General features: G+C 36.8%; 1 protein-coding gene across 12 annotated transcripts in view; it reads right to left on the reverse strand.

Annotated features, from left to right (window-relative positions):
- Window positions 1-20029, reverse strand: part of ABI1 (abl interactor 1) — a 129692-nt gene that overhangs the window by 73887 nt on the left and 35776 nt on the right. For all 12 annotated transcript variants that reach the window (XM_047864827.1, XM_047864817.1, XM_047864828.1 and 9 more), the window contains exon 2: window positions 4657-4824. In XM_047864827.1, coding sequence (XP_047720783.1) covers window positions 4657-4824 — 168 coding nt within the window. The remainder of the gene's footprint in view (window positions 1-4656; window positions 4825-20029) is intronic.

Raw genomic sequence — 20029 nt, forward strand, 5'->3', positions numbered from 1 at the left:
CTATCTCCAAATACAGTTACATTCAAAGGTACTAGAAATTAGGACTTCATACATAAGAATTCCAGGGAACACAATCCACCCCAAAGAAAAGAAGCTGCTTAATCTTAAAACTCATTTCAAACTGGTTAAAGAAACTGAAAATAAACACCAACAAGACATTAGGGATTAGGAGAAATCCTACAATATTATGGATAAATTCACCAAAAACATCACCAAAGTCAATAAGGATGAACCAAGATTTGTACAACAAAGAGCCAGGAAAAACTATAGGTGGAGTTATATTACACATTTGGGAGATATTTTTTAAACAGAAGCAGATGGCCAGTATATGGATACTGAAAATACATAAACTAAACTGTAATGACCCCATAATGCAATGGTTCTCCAACTATGGCCCAAAGACTCCCAGGGTCCCCAACCTCCTGCCTTTTCTAACTTTGTATCTGAAGGAAGCCAGACTTTCTTCATATACTTAACCAAAACAATAAATCACAACAGATTAAATGTAAAAACAGATAGGAGTATCCGGTTATTATTTATTAAACAAAACATGAGGGTGTCTGGAGGCTCAGTCAGTTAAGCATCTGACTTCAGCTCAAGTCATGATCTCACAGTTTGTGATTTCAACTCCCACATCGGTGAGCACAAGCCCTGCTTCTGGTGAATGTGAGCCCCGCCTCTCCCTCTCTCTCTCTCTCTGCCCCTCACAGGGTTCTCTCTCTCTCTCTCTCCCTCTTAAGAAAAAAAAAAAAAAAAAAAAAAACATTAAAAGGATTTGCAGAGAGGCACCTGGGTGGCTCAGTTGGTTAAAAGTCTGACCTTGGCTCAGTCATGATCTCGCGGTTCATGGATTCAAGCCCCACATCGGGCTCTGTGCTGACAGCTCAGAGACTGGAGCCTGCTTCAGATTCTGTACCTCCCTCTCTCTGCCCCTCCCCGGTTCATGCAGTCTCTTTCTCTCTCCCAAAAATAAATAAACATTTTTCAAAATTTTTAATAATAAAAGGATTTGAAGAAATTTAAAAACAATGCCACTCTTCTCACAAATTGTTTTTGTTTTGGATAACAGTTGCTTTTCATTAAAACGTTATTTGTATTAACATGTAATGGATTTACTTTATTGTTAAATAAGTTGGTAAATACTTGAATATTTATCAATTTTAATTTTTGATAGGATAAATACAGAAGATCTACCCATATAAACCAAAGCCTTTTGGATTCTCAATAATTGAAGATGTTAAGGGAGCCTGAGAATAGACAGTGTGAGAACTCAGAGCACTGATCCAGCTAGCACCTCTACTGCAGGAACTCACTCCATCTCCCCAGTGCCTGTACACACTGCATTTGCCTAGTCAAACCTAGGTTTATCAATGACCAAAAAAAAAGAACTTTTCATAATGTAAGTTCATCAAAAGCACATTACAAACCTAAGCATTTACCTTATTATGTTAACAACATAGCTGCAAAATACATTTAAAAATGGTAAAAATTCAAAGAAAAATAGAATACTCAAAAAATTAGAGTCAGAGGTTACAACTACCTTCCTCAACAATAAAACAAGTGGACAAAAAGTCAGTTATGGATAAAGAATTGAATATTATCAACCAATCTAACTTGAGGAGATTTACAGAACATTCCATCCAACTACAACAAAATATATATTCTTCTCAAGTGCACATAAAACATTTACCAAGAGAGACTATATTCTGGATTATGAAACAATTCTTAATATATGTGAAAAGATTCATATCATATTTTCTTACTACTGTAGAATTAAATTAGAAGTCAAGAGCAGAAAGATCCTTTGAAAATCTTGAAATATCTCCAAGTAGCCATGGGCCAGAAAGAAACAAAAAACAAGACTTGTAAATTATTTTGAACTGAATGAAAATGATGATGTCACAACGCATCTACATTTATGAGATACAGATAACACTCTATTTCGAGGGAAACTTATACACCTATATTAGAAAAGACAAAAGGCTCTCAATAACCTCAGCTTTTACTTTTAAAAAGTATAAAATAAGAGTAAATTAATTCCAAGGAATAGAAAAGGAGAAGAAAAAATCAAGTACAAAATAAAAACACAACAGAAACCAGAACAGTACAGAAAATTAATGAAACCAAACGCTGAGGACTTTAGAAGATCAATAAAATTGATAAACTAGCCATACTAATCAGTTTAAAAAGAGAAAAGAAACCAATTAAGAATATCAAGAATGAGACATGTGACATCACTACAGGGTCTACAAATATTAAAAGGATAAGAGAATGTTGTTAACACCTTTATGCAAACCAATGACAACTTAGGTGAAATGGCCAAATTCCTGGAAAAAGACAAAGCTTACTCAAGAAGAAGAAACAGATAAAGAGAACAGCCCTGTATCTACTAAAGATATTAAATAGGGGCGCCTGGGTGGCTCAGTCAGTTAAGCGTCCAGACTTCAGCTCAAGTCATGATCTTGCAGTTTGTGAGTTGGAGCCCCATGTCAGGCTCTGTGCTGACAGCTCAGAGCCTGGAGCCTGCTTCAGATTCTGTGTCTCCCTCTCCGTCTGCCCCTCCCCGACTTGTGCTCTCTGTCTCTCAAAAATAAACATTAAACTTTTTTTATTTTAATTTTTTTAAAGGTATTAAATATATAGTTACAAGCTCCCTGCCAAGAAAAACTCCAGGCCCAATGGCTTCACTGGTAAATTCTACCAAACATTTAAAAGAGAGCAAGTATCAATCCTATATACACTTTTCCATAAAAGTGAAGAGGAGGGAACACTGTCCAATATATTTGTAAGACTACCATACTGACACCAAAACTAGACAAAGACATTACAAGAAAACTGCGGACCAATAACTCTCAAAAGTATGGAAGCAAAAGTTCTTAACAAAATTTTAGTAAATGAAGTCTAACAATCTATGTAATGGAGAATATAGCATGGTCAAGTGAAGTTTATCTCGGGAAAGCCAGGCCAGTTTAACATTCAAAAAAAAAAAAAAGATCATTTCAACAAACACAGAAAAAGCATTTGACAAAATCCATCATCCACTCCTAATAAGAACTCTCAGCAAACTGCCTTTAGAAGGCAACTTCTTCAATCTCATAAAGCATATTTCTGAAATAGCTACAGACTATAATCATAAAAGTAAAAAAATGAATGATTTCCACTAAGATAAAAACAAGACAACAGTGTCCACTTTCACTACTCCTATCCAACATTTTCTTGAAGCTTCAAACTAGAGCAGTAAAGTAAAAAAAAAAAAAGTAGGGGGGGAGGGGAGGGGAGGGGAGGGGAGGGGAGGGGAGGGGAGGGGAGGAGAGGAGAAATTAAAGGGAAGATGTAAAACTAAAACTGTATTTACAGATAACATAATCTTCTGTAAAGAAACTATAACGGATCTATACAATTGCTACTGTAACTACTAAGTGACTTTAACAAGGATACAAAGTAAATATACAAATGTCAAATGTACTTCTGTACATACGAGCAAAAAAAATGATCAAGCTAAGAGCATAAAAATAATACCACCTACAATAGCATAAAAATATGATACACTTTGGAATAAAAGTGACCAAAGATGAACAAGGCTTAAAATACTAAAGTCTACAGAAACCACACAGAGATGTTTAACATCATTAATAATCACTAGGGAAATGGAAACTAAAACCTCAGTATTAGAATGGCTAAAACACCTATGAGAATAACTAAAACTAAAAAGACTGACCATACCAAGTGCTGGTGAGGATATGAGGCAACTACTGAAACTCACCTACAGTGTTGGTAGAAAGATGAAATGGTATAATAATTTTGGAAACAATTCAGGTATAAATTTGGTTATAAAGTTAAACATCTACTACCATGTTACCTATCCATTCCACTCAAGACATATTTAATTTACTCAAAAGAAATAAAAATATATGGCCATATAAAGACTTGTACACAAATGTTCACAAAAGTTTTACTTGTAATAGGCAAACCCAAAAACAATCCAGATGTTAATCAACATGTGAATGGATAAACAAAATGTGAAACAATGAAGCAGTACCCAGGAATAAAAAAGAAGTGAACTATTTTTACATACAACATGGATGAATCTCAAAATAATTACGCTGAACGACTCCAGACAAAAAAACAATATGTATCATATAATTCCATTTATATAAAATTCTAGAAAATGTAAACTAATCCACAGTGACAGAAAGCCTGAGGACAAGGGACAGAAAGGTGGGATAACAAAGAAGTATTAAAAAAAGGGGGTGGGAGGTGTTCATTACCTTGAATGTGTTGATGGTCTCTTGGGTAATACGTATACAAAAATTCATAAAATTGTATGCTTTAATTATGTACAATTTATTTTCCTTCAAAAAAAAGGCTTTTACAGTAGGTTAACTGGCAATGGTCACACAACAATGTGAATATACTTAATGCCACTGAACTCTACACTAAAAAATGGTCAAAATGGTAAATTTCATATTATGTATATGTTATCACCAAAAAAAAGTGGGTTTACTGAATTCAAAGCTGAAGCCAGAAGTGATAATAACTACAGTTAGTAAGATAAGTAAGGAATTCGTATTTCCAGGCTATCTACTTCTTTGACTATGCTGCTTCTATTCTGCCAGCTGATTAAATGTGAATTTAAAGCCTTTTATAAGTTCTTACCTGTGAGATATGATTGATGGAAGACTCCATTCTCCGAAGCTGAGAGGCTTGGATATCCAGCAACTGGAGTACATTGTTGGCCAATGCATTTATTTGATAAGCAACACTAGCTAGGGATTGGGTTGTGTAGGCTTTGGTCTCTTCTAAAGCTTTTCTCTTATCTGCAGCCTGAAAATAAGAACAAAAACAATCGATACTTATTTAAGGTTAATATTCATTAAACATATATGCTATAGAAAAAGAGAGTTATAATTATATTTTTTAATAGAAAGGCTCAATTGAATCAAAAAACTTATCAGAGCAGTCTGATGATAGTTGCAGAACACTGGCAAGGCCATGGCAGAAATCCCTGTCAGGTGGGACCCACTGTCTCCTGAGCAGCCAATCAATCCACTGAGGCACCTGGGTGGCACAGTCGGTTAAGCATCCAACTTCGGCTCAAGGCAGGATCCGAATTTGACCGCACTTTGGGCTCGCTGCTGTCAGCGTGGAGCCCGCTTTGGATCCTCTGTCTCCCTCTCTCCTCTCTGCCCTCAACCCCACTCACGTGCACACACTCTCAAAAATAAAAATTAAAAAAAATTTTTTTAAGGAGTCACCAAGTGACTGTCATCAGAGGTACACATTACAGCCCCTCAACCACCAATTTATCACATTACATCTTCAGAACCTTCTGCCAGCCCCAAGCTCCCAACTCACTGTTGACAGTTTGGCTAAACTAGAATAATGCATGTTGCCTCAGCATCCATTTTGTGTGGCTAAAGTGGCCTAGAGGGGCCTTGAATTGACACTAGCTCCTCCACAAGTGGATGCCCCAGACAACAGCCCTCAGGGTCACAAGTAAATTTAAGTTCCTGATATAATTCCCCAAACCCACCTTGGGATAAACAATCTCTCCTGTCTCCCACTTCTTCCCCTTTTGTGCCCTTCGATAAGACCGCCTCAGAACTTATCAAAATCCTGCTGTTTTGGGTTTTAATTAACCAATCCAGACTTAGCCTGGAAACCCCAATGCATTCTGCCGAGGACCCTAATAAAGGGATGTGCCTCAAGTCCTGCTGCTCACTCGCTGTATATACCCTGCACTGAACTTCTCCCTGTGTCTCCTGGAGGCATCATACTGTGTACCCCCAGGACTTGTGAATAATAAACTACTCTTTCACTTTCCCTTGCAGTCCTTTGTTGAACCTTAGCTCACCAACCAGGGTCTCTACTTAACAAATGTTAACATTTTGGGATGAGCACTGGGTGATGTATGGAAACCAATTTGACAACAAATTTCATATATTGAAAAAAAACAAAAAACAAAAAATAGATGTTAACAAAAAATCCAAACACCTACCAACAATGATACAAACTAAATCCATTAACCAACATCAGAATTCCAACCTCCCTGTTATCCATTATGACCATGTCTCTTCTCTCCACACAAACCACTGTGAATCTTATAACACAATCCTTTACCCACCTGTTCTTCCCAAACTCCTGTACATAACTCAGAGTCTGGTGGTGAGAAAAGTTCAGAGACAAAGTTCACAGAGCCAAGTTCAAAGACAAGTGATGATAAATTCTTTGTAGCAAGGTAGGGGCAGCAACTTAGATCACAAACAAAGCATAAATATCATTAATATATACTCTAAATATTATAAAAAGGCCAAGAATCAATTTAAAAAACAAATCTAACAGTTCACCAAAAAGGCAATATAACCACTTTTAACCATTTGAAAAGACATTCAACTGCATTCACTATAAAAAAGTAATGCAAATGCAACCAATGTGATATACTATTTCTCACCTACTCATCTGTCGAACATCCAAAGGTCTGACAAGGTACTCTGCAAAGCTGTGCAGAAAGATTCTGATACAGAGCAAAACTACGTATCAATTTCTTTTTTCTACCCCAGTAATCTCATTTTAGGAATCCATCTCAAAGAATCACTGGCAAAAATATATTATACAGTTATTCATATTGGCACTATCTGTAATAGTAAAAGACTAACTCACAAACTGTGAGATCATGACCTAAGCTCAAATCCAGAGTCACACGCTTAACTGACTCAGCCACCCAAGTGCCCCAATCATTCTTAAAATGAGATTTATCCTTAAGACAAAAATAACTGAAAAAGAAAAGAAACCCTGAAACCGTTTTCAATCATTTTATTGCTGATGATAGTTTGGGAATTATTAATCTGAGACTGTTATTTGTGTAGTGTGAGATGAAGCAAGTCATTACATGTTTATGTCATTGAGAAGTGAGATTTTGGCATGGTTCACAAGACTCTTGATGTAAGAAGAACAAGGTTTAAGAAAAAAAATTAAAAAAAAAACAAACAAACAAGGTTCTGGATTTAAATTGAAAGCATCAGTCCAAATTGAATTTGTATTTTATCATATCATATCACATATCAATATCCTACCTCTGTCCAAAGAAATGGCCTAATTGTAAAACATGGTGACTACAGTTGGTAACACTGTATTATACGACTGAAATTTGCTAAAAAAGTAGAACTTAAATGTTCACACACACACACACACACACAAAGACAAATACGTTAGGTGACAGATATGTTCATTAGATATGAAGAATCCTCCTCAATGCATATGTACATCAAACTATCATGATATACACTTTAAATATATTACAATTTTATATGTCAATTATACCTAAATAAAGGTGGGGGGGGATAAGAAAAGGCCTAAAAATAATTGTCTAACAGCCAAGGAACACTACTTATTACTCAGATTATGATGTCTAATACCACTTCCCACTGCAAGGAATCTAGACTCTTAGCCAACGACAAGTCTAGGACATGAAATGTACAAGATGCGCTATGTGTATTGCAAGGCATGTGAAAGCCACCAAGGCTCTAGGGTCATGCCAAAAGGACTCAAAAATCAGGTGGAATAGGGTTGCCTCGGTGCCTCAGTCAGTTAAGCATCCGACTTCAACTCAAGGTCATGATCTCACAGTCCGTAAGTTCAAGCCCTGCATCAGGCTCTGTGCTGACAGCTCAGAGCCTGGAGCCTGCTTCAGATTCTGTGTCTCCCTCTCTCTGTGCTCCCTCCCCTGCTCATGCTCTGTCTCTCTCTGTCTCAAAAATAAATAAAAACATTGAGAAAAAAAAAAAAAGAATCAAGTGGAATAAGCTGCCACAGGCCACAGATGATACAATGTAAACATCAATGAAGATAATAACTTCGATGGAATGAAACACATGAAATGCTTAAATATGAGTTGTAACAGTATTAAAATTTTTATTTTTAAATTTTTTTAAGTAATCTCTATGTCTAACATGGAGCTCGAAATCACAACCCCATGATCAAGAGTCTCATGTTCCTCAAGGACAAATTGAGCCTGCCAGGTGCCCCTAAAAATTTTTTTTAAAAAGGTCATTGCCCAGTTTGGGAGGATGTTAGGGACCATCCTAGGAGGGGAGGAATGCATCAGCTTTATTAAAATATGAAATGCATACAATTCAAAATTTTTAAGTATACACTTCAGTGTGTTTTGACAAATGTGTACACAGTTTTTGCCTGTTCTAGAGTTTTTGCCTGTTCTAGAGTTTCATATAAATGGAATCAAAAGTATATATAGTCTTTTGTGTGTGGCTTCTTGAAATGCATCCTTGTTACTGCTAAGCAGTATTCCATTGTACAGATTTACCTTGATGTGTTTACTCATCAGCTGATGTGTTTATTCATCAGCTGATGATGGTTTGTTTCTAGTTTGGGGGTACTATAACTAAAACTGCTATAAATATTTGAGTCCAAGTCTTTGTTGTGGACATGTTTTCATTCCTCCTGGGTAATACCGAGGCAATACCTAAGAGTAGAACTGCTAAGTCCACAGTAAATGAAGTTTCTGTTTAACATTATGAGAAACTGCTAAGCTATTTTCCAAAGTAGCAGTACTATTTCGTATTCCCACCAGCAATATATGTGAGTTCTAGTTTCTCCACATCCTTGACAACACTTGGTATGGTCAGTCTTTTTAATTTTACTAGGGGTTTTAATTTCAACTTCCCTATTAAGTCATGATGATGAGCATCTTACCAAATACTTGTATACTATCCATTTCTTTGATAAAGTGTTCAAATCTTTGCCACTTTTAACTGGTTTTTTATTATGACTGAGTTGCATATGTATATAGATATATGTGTGTGCGTGGCAAAATATATATACTGAATACAAGTCTTTTATCAGATATATTTTACAAATATTTCTTCTAGACACGTAGCCTGCCTTTTCATTATTTTAATAGTCTTTCAAAGGAAAAAAAAAATTTTTCTTTTGATGAAGCCTAATTTACCAATTTTTTCTTTTATATTTCATGATTTTTATGTCCTTTTAAAAATCTCTGCCAACCCCAAGGTCACTGAGATTTTCCCCATATTTTCCTCCAGAAATGGAGGAAAGAAGTTTTATAATTTTTGCCCTTACATTTGATAGAGCTATGGTCTATTTCATATTAACTTTCTGCATGAGGTGTAAATCAGGGTAATAATCAAAATCATTTTCTTATATATAGATATCCCAATTGCTCCAGCATCATTTGTTAAAAGATCACCCTTTTCTTCAATGAATTGTCCTGGCACTAACTCAAAAATCAACTGACTACATATATGTGGGTCTACTTCTGGGCTCTCTTTTGGGTTCCACTGTAATACCTGTTGATCCTCATCTAGTACTATACTGTATTGATTACTATAATTTTAATAACTCTAGAAGACAGGTACTAAAGTCCCCCCACATCTGTTTTCCTTTTTCAAGACTGTTGTGGATACTTCTTTTTTTTAGGAAATTTTTTTAACATTTATTTATTATTGAGAGACAGAAGAGACAGAGCATGAGCATGAGAGGGGCAGAGAGAGAAGGAGACAAAGAATCCAAAGCAGGCTCCAGGCTCCAAGCTATCAGCACAGAGCCCGACGCGGGGCTCGAACTCACAAACGGGGAGATCATGACCTGAGCCGAAGTCGGATGCTTAACCGACTGAGCCACCCAGGCACCCCATGTTTTGGATATTCCTAAGTCTTTTGCACTTTCATGTCAATTTTAGAATCACTTTATCAATTTCCACAAAAGAGTCCACTAAAAATTTGACAGGGATTATACCGAATCTAGAAATCAACTTGGAGAAAACTGCCATCTTAACAACACTGCATCTTCCAGCTGTAAACACAATAACCCTCCCCTATTATATAGGTCTTCTAAAAAAAAAAAAAGTCACAGGGAGAATTTAAAGTGTTTGTATACTAACTGCAAACATTTTGTTAAATTTATCCTTATGTACTTCATATTTTTTAATGTTTATTTATTTTGAGAGAGAAAGCTGGGGAGGGGCACAGAGAGAGGGAGAGAGAATCCCAAACAAGCTCCACACACACTGTGGAGCCCAACATGGGGCTCAAACCCACAAACTGTGAGATCATGACCTGAGTCAAAATCAAGAGTCAGACACCAAACCAACTGAGCCACCCAGGCACCCCATGTATTTCATACTTTTTGATGCTATCATGAATGATACTGTTTTTATCATTTCAATTGCCAATTATTCATTGCAAGCTTATGGAAATACAATTGATTTTTTAATACTGACCTTGTATTGTAATCCTGCAGCATTGCTAACTTCATTTATTTGCTGCGGTTGCTTTTTTGTAGATTTCTTAGGCTACTGTACATAGACAATCACAAAAGGTGATTTTACTTCTTACTTTCCAATCTGTATATCTTCTTTTTTTTGCTCTATTGCACTGGCTTTTGGGGCAACTGACCTTTATAAAGATATATGCCCTTTATGAATCTAAGGAAGCACTTTCAATTCTTAGTATGTTTAAAACTAGGCAGATTTCATCTTGAATGATACTTTTCAGTTATCCACTGAATTCTAGAGTTTCATCTGCCTTTTGTTTTCAGTACACAAGTTGCACACTTTTCTTTCACAAGAGTCAGAGAGACTACTAGCTTTGCATTATCCTCCCTTCCTCCAGTGCACATAATTATACTTCATTTCCCAGCTTCCCTAATTGCCTGGTCATAAAACTAAATATTGCAATGCAATGGTAACAGAAATGGGTGTTTCTTCCAGGTCTACCCAGAGAAACCTCTCATGCATGTTCCAATGCAACTGTTAAAAGTAAAATGTAGTCCCTATCAAAACAACAGAGTTGTGTTTAATGGAAACTATTTTATACTGCTTCCATCTTTAAATTTAAAATAATTAAAATTAAGGGAAATTTAAAAATTCATTTTTTCCAACTAGCCACACTTTAAAGTGCTCAATACCTACATGTGGGTTGCCACGACTTCATTGAAGACACAGGTCAAGTCAGTTAATTTCCTCTATAGACCACTGAATTTAAAAGCAAAATCTGCACCAGAATTGCTGTTGTTGCTTATTTCAGGCTTGTAAGTTTAGTATCCAATAAGCTGGTCTCTGCTGTTCTTTTATTATACTTTAACTGCATCACTACCAACAGCTTTAGTACATTCCAAGTATCAAAACAAAATGGATTATAAACTAGAAGACAAACAGCCAGAATTTCTCCAAGGAACTAAAACAGACACTGTTAATTATATATAGCTGTCTCCCCTGCAAAATCTAAAAACTCTTAACTAATCACTCTAGAAGTTGACATGTGATATGAAACCCATTTTGCCATCCCTGTCTTATGCCACTGATGAAGTCTGCTTAAAATGGAAATAAACATGTTCAGCTTTAAAAGAAAAAGTTAATTACTTAAAAGAGCTAAACTCAAAATAAACAATGTAGCTAAGAACTAAACAGGAAAATTCCTTAGATAACTGAATTTTATGACCAGCCCATACACAAAACTAGCTCTCTTCTTCCTTCCTTGTCTACCTGTGGAAACCAAGCTTTAGTGAGTCAGGATCTGCTAGTTGGAGAAAAGAACATTTTCAAGTGATATCTATACCTGTAAGTCCCGCAAGGTGACCACATAGGCAAAGTAATTTCTTTTTTTCACTCCCTAAAGTGGAAATTACCATCTATAAGCAAACTCTCTCATTTCCATAAGTTTACCTTTAACCATATTTCCTCTCCCTCATTTTCTCAACCTTCATCTAGTACCACAACAAAAATCTTTCTCCCTCTCTTTATCTCAAGTAAATACTTGGATCCTAAAAGGCACAGAACGTTGTCATGACTATGCTTAAAACAAATGCACTCTAAATGAAAAATGCTATATAGTTTTTGAATTTGTGCCTGTTTTTGTCAGAAAAATACTAAAAAAGAGAGAAAAATATGAATGAAAAATTGTATCATGGTCCCATCATTCAAATAAACCATGTTAACATTTTAGTGTTTTTTTTTCAAGTCTCTCAGTATGTGTTTGTATGCAAGAATGTAAAATCTGACATTATACCCTTCAGTCCTGCTTTTTTGTTAAATGATGTACTGTGGACATTTCTCCATGGCCTATTCTTCCTGGGCATCTTTTCAAAAAAAAAAAAAAAATGTGCAACTGCTTCATGGTTATGGCAGTAGCCTGTTTGTTGCCTACTTGCCTCGTTTTAAATCCTCTAATATTAAGCTGATTTTAATCAGAGCATCACCATATTGAGCCCTGTGAAAAAAACAAATTCAAATCCAATTTCTTCTAAATGATCAAACAAGAGATAGCATCATTTAGTAGTTGTAGGCATTCAGAGGAAAACATGTACAGTTAATTATGAATACCTCCTACTGTTCCCGAGTACTAGTTAATATACATACAAGTAGAAAGAACAATATGATAACCCCATATACCTGCCCTTCAATTTCAGTATCATATTTAGTTTTATAAATTCACATTTTACATGGTTTTAGAATGCCCTCAAAAATTTATATCTGAAATAACATGAAAAACTAATGTTTACTTATTTTTTAAATGAACTCAGAACTCTTTTCTTAGAAAGAATCTTAAAAATTGGGGAGCCTGGGTGGCTCAGTCAGGTGTCTGACTTAGGCTCAGGTCATGATCTCACAGTTCATGGGTTCAAGCCCCACGTCAAGCTATGTGCTAACAGCTCAGAGCCTGGAGCCTGCTTCGAATTCTGTGTCTCCCCCTCTCTGCCCCTCCCCTGCTTGCGCTCTGTCTCTCTCTCCCTCTCTCTCAAAAATAAACGTTAAAAAAAACAAAATTTAAAGAAAGTATCTTAAAAATTAAGTATCTATTAAATAGACATGTTTAATCATATGAAATAAGCACCAAAACACCAATACTGTCATTTTGTTCTAGCTCTGCCCTTAAATCTGTTTACTTCACACACTAGGCACCATTCATTTATTAATTACATATTTATTTTACAGTTTTAATAAAACTAATAATTTTCTTCCAACTCTTCATAGTAACATATTAGCTGTACAATTGAGTTCCAAATACAAACCTGTAAGCTAACGTTCAAAGTACCATTCTAGGGGCACGTGGGTGGCTCAGTCAGGTAAGCATCAGACTCTTGATTTCAGCTCTGGTCATTATCTCACAGTTTGTGAGTTCGAGCCCCATGTCAGGCTCTGTCCTGGGAGGTGAGCCTGCTTGGGATTCATTCTCTCTCCCCCTCTCTCTGCCCCTCCCCTGGCTCAGCTCTCAAAATATAAACATTAAAAAAAAAAAAAAAGTGCCATTCTGAGGTAGGGCCCTACTTCGTTAAAAGATGTACTATACAGGGGTGCCTAGGTGGCTCAGTCAGTTAAGCGTCCCACTTCAGCTCAGGTCATGATCTCACAGTTTGTGAGTTTAAGCCCCGTGTCAGGCTCTGTGCTGACAGCTCAGAGTCTGGAGCCTGCTTCAGATTCTGTGTCTCCCTCTATTACTGCCCCTCCCCCGCTTACATTGTCTCTCTCAAAAATGAATAAACGTTAAAAAAATTAAAAATAATAATAATAAATGTTAAATAAAATAAATCTTATATGGAAAACAGAGCCTATATACCTAAGCACATATGCTATAGAATGCTATAAATAACATTTCAAAATAATAATATGACTTGAATTAAAACATTCCCTTTCTCACTTTGAAACCTTCCTGAAAGTCTGCCAAGAGGACTTGAAACTAATTTGCTTTCTCTGAAAAGCAATAATTTCTCTCTGCCCTAACTGCAAGTGGCTTAATGACCTGCTTATTAGGTAACAAACAGAGGAGGTCTCATGTGCATGAAAAGTTTTCTGCCATCTTGCTTTTGTGTCTATACCTTTTCTCCCCCCTTTCTAGAAATGTAATCATGTCATTTCTTTTAATAACTTTTCTCTTTTTTCTTTTTTTCTTTTAAAAACTTTTAACTCTCTTCTAATCCAAACCTCCCAGAAACTTTTCCAAAGTCTGTATTTTTCCCCACAGAATATTTTAAATGGTTTAAATAAGGTTTTTCCCAATTAGTTAATGGAAGTAATTTCATGACAATCCATTAAAAAATAACCTAAATCTACATAAAAAAATACTCTATTTCAATGATTCCAACAAACCAGATAGTGTTAGATGCACCATTTTTATCTAATGACTGATAAAAAAAATGCCAATTAAATTGTGTCAGAGTGCTTTCTTTAGAAGAATTATTTTATATTTATAGAAAATGCTTTTTCAGATTTAGATGGTCTCTCTTAATCATAAAGAAAGTAATAAAATCTGCTAGAAAATTCATGTTCAAAGTTATCCAAATCCCAAGAACAAAAAAAACCTCTTATCTTTTGTATGATCCAAGATCTAACCAGATTTTACAACTATTGTCATGTCTATCTAGTTTCCTTAAAACTCAAAACAACTTTAACCCTTTGACCCTGATCGTTTTTCATGTTAAAGACATAGATATTTTAAAAATCCAGGAGTGCCTGGGTGGCTCAATAGGTTAAGCATCCAACTCTTGACTTTGGCTCAAGTCGTGATCTCACAGTTCATAGGTTTGAGCCCTGCATGCAGCTCCATGCTGACAATGCAGAGCCTGCTCAGGATTCCCTCTCTCCCTCTCTCTAAATAAAAAAACAAACAAACAAACTTGAAAACAAAAAAATCCAGACCAGTTGTCTTAAGAAAGTCCTACAAACTGGATTTGTCTGATTATTTCCTTATAACTATATTCTGATTAAGCAAAGTGGCAAGAATACTATATAGGTGATGCTGTGAACTTCCCACTGCGGGTAACACAATATATTTTAAGATAAGGCTCTACCATTATTTCCAGAATTTTCTTCCAAGCTGCTGACACTAAATCTGCAAATTTTGATACTAGTGCTATCTTAATCCTACCAGAAGCTGTTGCCCCCCTGCCAAAACTTTCTTAAGGCAAAACCCAGGACTCTACTCTTTCCTCAAATGGTCCTTAATGATTTAACAGGTTTCAATAAACTGGTTAAACCACCAGCAAAAACAACCGAGTTCACACAAGTACAGACAATGACTACTGCTCTACCAGCTTTTTAACTGTAAAATGCATCCCAATTTCAGAAAAGGTTAAAATGTGGCGGTGAGGAGGAAGTTTCTTAGAATTGATCAAATACAATATATAAGGAACACTTCGTGGTCTAAGGACCCTCCAAAAAAAAAAAAACCACAAGTATGGTAATACTAATAGGAAAAACTTAAGACGTGAGTTTTATATATCATAAAGTACACAAAACATCTATTTTGCTGAAGGCCAACCTAAGGTTTGATTGGTTTGAGACCTAAGAAACTTTCCAGTAAATTTTATAATCATTTATAAATTATAAATCATTTATAAATCCTTTTGTGGAAAGGATGAGAGGGAAAAAGAGCACATGGACTAAATGTTGGTTCACAACTGACAAACAAACCTCGTAAGCATGGAGTCATGGGGATTAAGTTATGCATATATTCAATACCCAGCTAGCGTTGAAAGGATATAATTTTCTCCAACACAGTTCCCATTCTAACAAAAGTGAAAACTAAATAGAACAAACTCTACCAGGTTATGGCAAATATCCAGCAAAAAGAACAAATTGTTTGCCTAACAATTCAGGTTGAAATCTAGCTATTGTAAGCCTTAGCACAGATCCTCCTACCACCTCCCACTGAAGCAACTGCTAACAGACCTATGAGCTTCCAGCAAAATCTAGAGGAAGTCTCTGTGCCTATCACACAGTTCTGATGGTCAAGGAATGAAAGTTGTGGCACACTCGTCTTTAATAGAAGAGGTAATACAATCAACAGCTAGTATACTCTATATAAAATTCAAAATTCAACCCTAATAATATAGAATATATTTTTAGGGGCGCTTGGGTGGCTTAATCATTTGAGAGTTTGACTTCTGATTTTGGCTCAGGTCATGATCTCACAGTTCGTGAGATCGAGCCCCACATGGGGCTCCCCATTGAGCATAGAACCTGCTTAAGATTCTCTATCCTCCCTCTCTCTCTGCCTCTCTCCCACATGCACTGGTGCACTATCTCCCTCTCCTTCTCTCAAAATAAACAAACTTAGAGGAAAAAAAAAAAAAAAGATTGTTTTTAAACCTTCACAAGTTAATTTATATCCCCAGGGCATTTCTAATAACTAAATATTCAGACTCTGAAATTTTAAGTTTTGCCATAATTACAGCCTAAGTCAGTGACATTTATTCCAGACTAATTCCTATATATACTACAAAACTTGTATTTTAAAAAACAGACTTAATGCAAAACCTGTAAAAACCCAGCTTGCAAAAAAGCAACTACATTTTAAATTTTTTTTTTTTTAACGTTTATTTATTTTTGAGACAGACAGAGACAAGCATGAACGGGGAAGGCGCAGAGAGAGAGGGAGACAGAATCGGAAGCAGGCTCCAGGCTCTGAGCCATCAGCCCAGAGCCCGACGCGGGGCTTGAACTCACGGACCGCGAGATCGTGACCTGAGCTGAAGTCGGACGCTTAACCGACTGAGCCACCCAGGCACCCCAAAAGCAACTACATTTTAAAAAAACTTTTTTTTTTAACATTTATTTAGTTTTGAGAGACCGAGAGAGAGAGAGCACAAGCGAGGGAAGGACAGAGAGAGACACACACACAGAATCCGAAGCAGGCTCCAGGCTCTGTGCTGTCAGCACAGAACCCAACATGGGGCTTAACTCACAAGCCGTGAGATCATGACCTGAGCTGAAGTTGGGACACTTAGCCGACTGAGCCACCCAGGCGCCCCTAAAAGAGCAACTACATTTAAACACAGAATCAGTTACACATAATTAGTATAAGTATTATTGACAGAATATATTTCATACTTAGTCTCAGACACTAGCCTCCTTCCACTAACTCCTTCCATGTTAACTAATTATCTTCTCACATGATCTTCTTTCTTCTTAAAAGAACTGAAATGAGAGGGGAGGTGAGTGGGGGGGATGGGTTAAATAGGTGATGGAGATTAAGGAGTGAATTTGTGATGAGCACCAGGTGTTGTATGGAAGTGCTGAATCACTATATTGTACACCTGAAACTAAGATTACATTGTACGTTAACCAACCAGATTTTTTTTTAATGTTTATTTTTGAGAGAAAGACAGAGTGCGGAGGTGGGGGAGAAGAGAGAGAGACACAGAATCAGAAGCAGGCCCCAGGCCCCGAGCTGTCAGCAAAGAGCCCAACACGAGGCTTTAACTCACAAACCGTGAGATCATGACCTGAGCCAAAGTCGAATGCTTAACTGACTGAGCCACTCAGGAACCTCTGGAATTGTTTTCAATGTTTATTAATTTTGAGAGAGAGACAGCAAGGGTGCATGGGGGAGGGGCAGAGAGAGAGGAGAGAGAGAATCCCAAGCAAAATCCCATCCAACTGCTAACTGGAATTTAAATAAAATTTAAATTTAAATAAAAACAAAAAAAAAGAAACTCAAAGAGCCATCATTATCAAGACTGTAGGCTGGGCAAGTACTTTCACATACTGCTAGAGGGTGCAATTAGACAAGTATAACATTTCTCTAAAATGCATATATTCTTGGGGCGCCTAGGTGGCTCAAGACTCTTGATCTCAACTCAGGTCTTAATCTCGGGGTTGTGAATTCAAACCCTACGTTGGGCTCCTCACTGGGCGTGAAGCCTAATTTAAAAATAAAATAAAAATATAAATAAAATGCATATATTTTTCACTTCCAGAAATTTACCCAAAAGAAATAAAAGGTCAAGTGCCAATGAGGCTCCTGTGTGGCTTAGTCAGTTAACTGTCTGACTTCAGCTCAGGTCATGATCTCACAGTTCATGGGTTCAGGCCCCACATGGAGGTCTCTGCTGCCCACTTTGGATCCCCTGTCTCCCTCTCTCTGCCCTTCCCCCACTCATGCTCTGTGTCTCAAAAATAAACAAAAAAGAAATTTAAAACAAGGTCAAATGCCAAAACAAAAAACCCATTATGTTCAAGGATGTCCACACCACCTTTGTTTGTAACAGTGAAAAAAGAAAAAATAGAAATAATCTAAATGGCCAATGACAAGTGATAAAAAAAAAATTCATATACTAGAATGCCATGTAGTCAATAAAAGTGATAGATACTTACCAACAAGTAGTGTGTATTAAGACAGGATTCAAACTGGGAAGCAGGGCCACTAAGACTTAGAGAATAAGAAATTAATTACAGGGGTGCCTTGGGTGGCTCAGTTGGGTACGCATACAACTCTTGATTTCAGCTTGGGTCAAGATCTCACAAGTTCATGCTGTTCAGGATGGAGCTGGCTTGGGATTCTCTCTTTTCCCCTCCCCTGCTTGTGCGCTCTCACGCACGTGCTCTCTCTCACTCTCTCTCTCTCTCTCAAAATAAATAAATAAACTTTAAAAAAGAAATTAATTATAGAATTTTATGTTATACAATTTAGAGGGATAGTTGGGGAGGCTGAGATAGTCCACAAGGCAAGTGGGAGGATCATAGAGTCATCAATTTGAGAAGCCAACCACACCCAGCTGCAGAAATGGGACTGCAAAAGAAATGCTCCTGGGGAGATCTGGGAAGCTATGCTTCTGTAGGTCTCGTATCGGGTGAGGGGTCTGAAGCCACTGTTGACCAAACTGTCAGTAACCAGGAAAAAGAGGTAGATGCGGAACAAAGGAGACCAAGGTCAAGCTGGAACCCACCAACACCTCTGTGCCTCTTAATACATCTAACCAGAGAAACCTTTAGAAGTTAATGAATGCTGTTTACATAAATTCTCTTCTGGCCAATTCTAACCCACAACCATACAGGGAAGGAATCATACTATAGAACCAGCTTAAGTAAATTGACATAGCACAAACCACCACAGTACCCTCTATCAGTATGGTATGTGTACCAACCTCTTTCACTGTATTTAAATCCTAAATAAAGACAATAGCAAAAACATGCTTCAGTCTAACATAATACAACCATCCGCATACAATCAAAAAGATGCTATCTTCCTAAAAGAGAATACAAAATCTACTTTCTCTTTGAGTAATGTTGATTCCTTTTGTAGCTGGCTTCGTTGTACTTCCCCTTTGATATCTTATAACTTAAATACTCAAATACTAGGTTAACCACTTAACCTAGTATTTAACTTAGCATTAACTAAGAACCTAGTATTAACTTGGTATTTAACTTCGCATTAAGTAAGTATAACCTAGTATTAACTTAGGCTAACACACCTTAAGTTAAATACAGGAGAACTGGGGAGAGAGGAGAAAAAGAATTGACTATATATACACAAATATTAAGGTATAGATAGAACAAATATTCATAAATACTAGAGTTTTCATTCTGTAACTGATCATGAGGTCATAGCTGGCATTTATAATTTTCTTCTACTGGCTACTACATATTCCATTTATCCTCAGCAATCATCTCATCTGGTTGTTGCTCCTTGGCTGGTGACTCAAACCATTGCCATTAACAGCCCTGCCTGTATTCAACTGCTTTCATATTCTGTTAACTTTTATCATAGGTCATGGAAGTACTAAGAGGCACTCCAGATGATCTACTGCATTCCTCACATAGTCCTCTTCACCCTCACTGTGTAGCAGCAACTCAATTTCCACTTGGGAGTCAGGCTCAATCACCCTAACCAATCCAGTAATCTTTTGCTTTGCCTATCAATTCACTGGCATGAAAAAGCTGAAGTGGCCAGGTGTTCAACTTCTAGTTCAACAGGACCAATACTGCTTTACCCAGTAAAAGCATTCCTCTCTTTGGGAATAAGAACTCTAAACTAGTATACCCCCGAGTTCTGAGAAAGGAAGCAAAAATTTTGCTAGGGGTAATAGTGAGAGGACTTCATTCACTTTATGTCAACCTCTTGATTCTCTAACTATGAACCTCTGGCTACCAAAGAAATACCACCAAACACTGGTGGCTGATTCAGAGACTGGAACCACATCTTAGAGAACATTACCCCAGAACTGCAAAGAACTGCCACCAGCTGGTGAAGTGAGTTTTCAAAGAACATTGCACTGT

The sequence above is a fragment of the Prionailurus viverrinus genome, chromosome B4 (genome assembly GCF_022837055.1).
Source record: "Prionailurus viverrinus isolate Anna chromosome B4, UM_Priviv_1.0, whole genome shotgun sequence".
Classification (NCBI taxonomy): domain Eukaryota; kingdom Metazoa; phylum Chordata; class Mammalia; order Carnivora; family Felidae; genus Prionailurus; species Prionailurus viverrinus.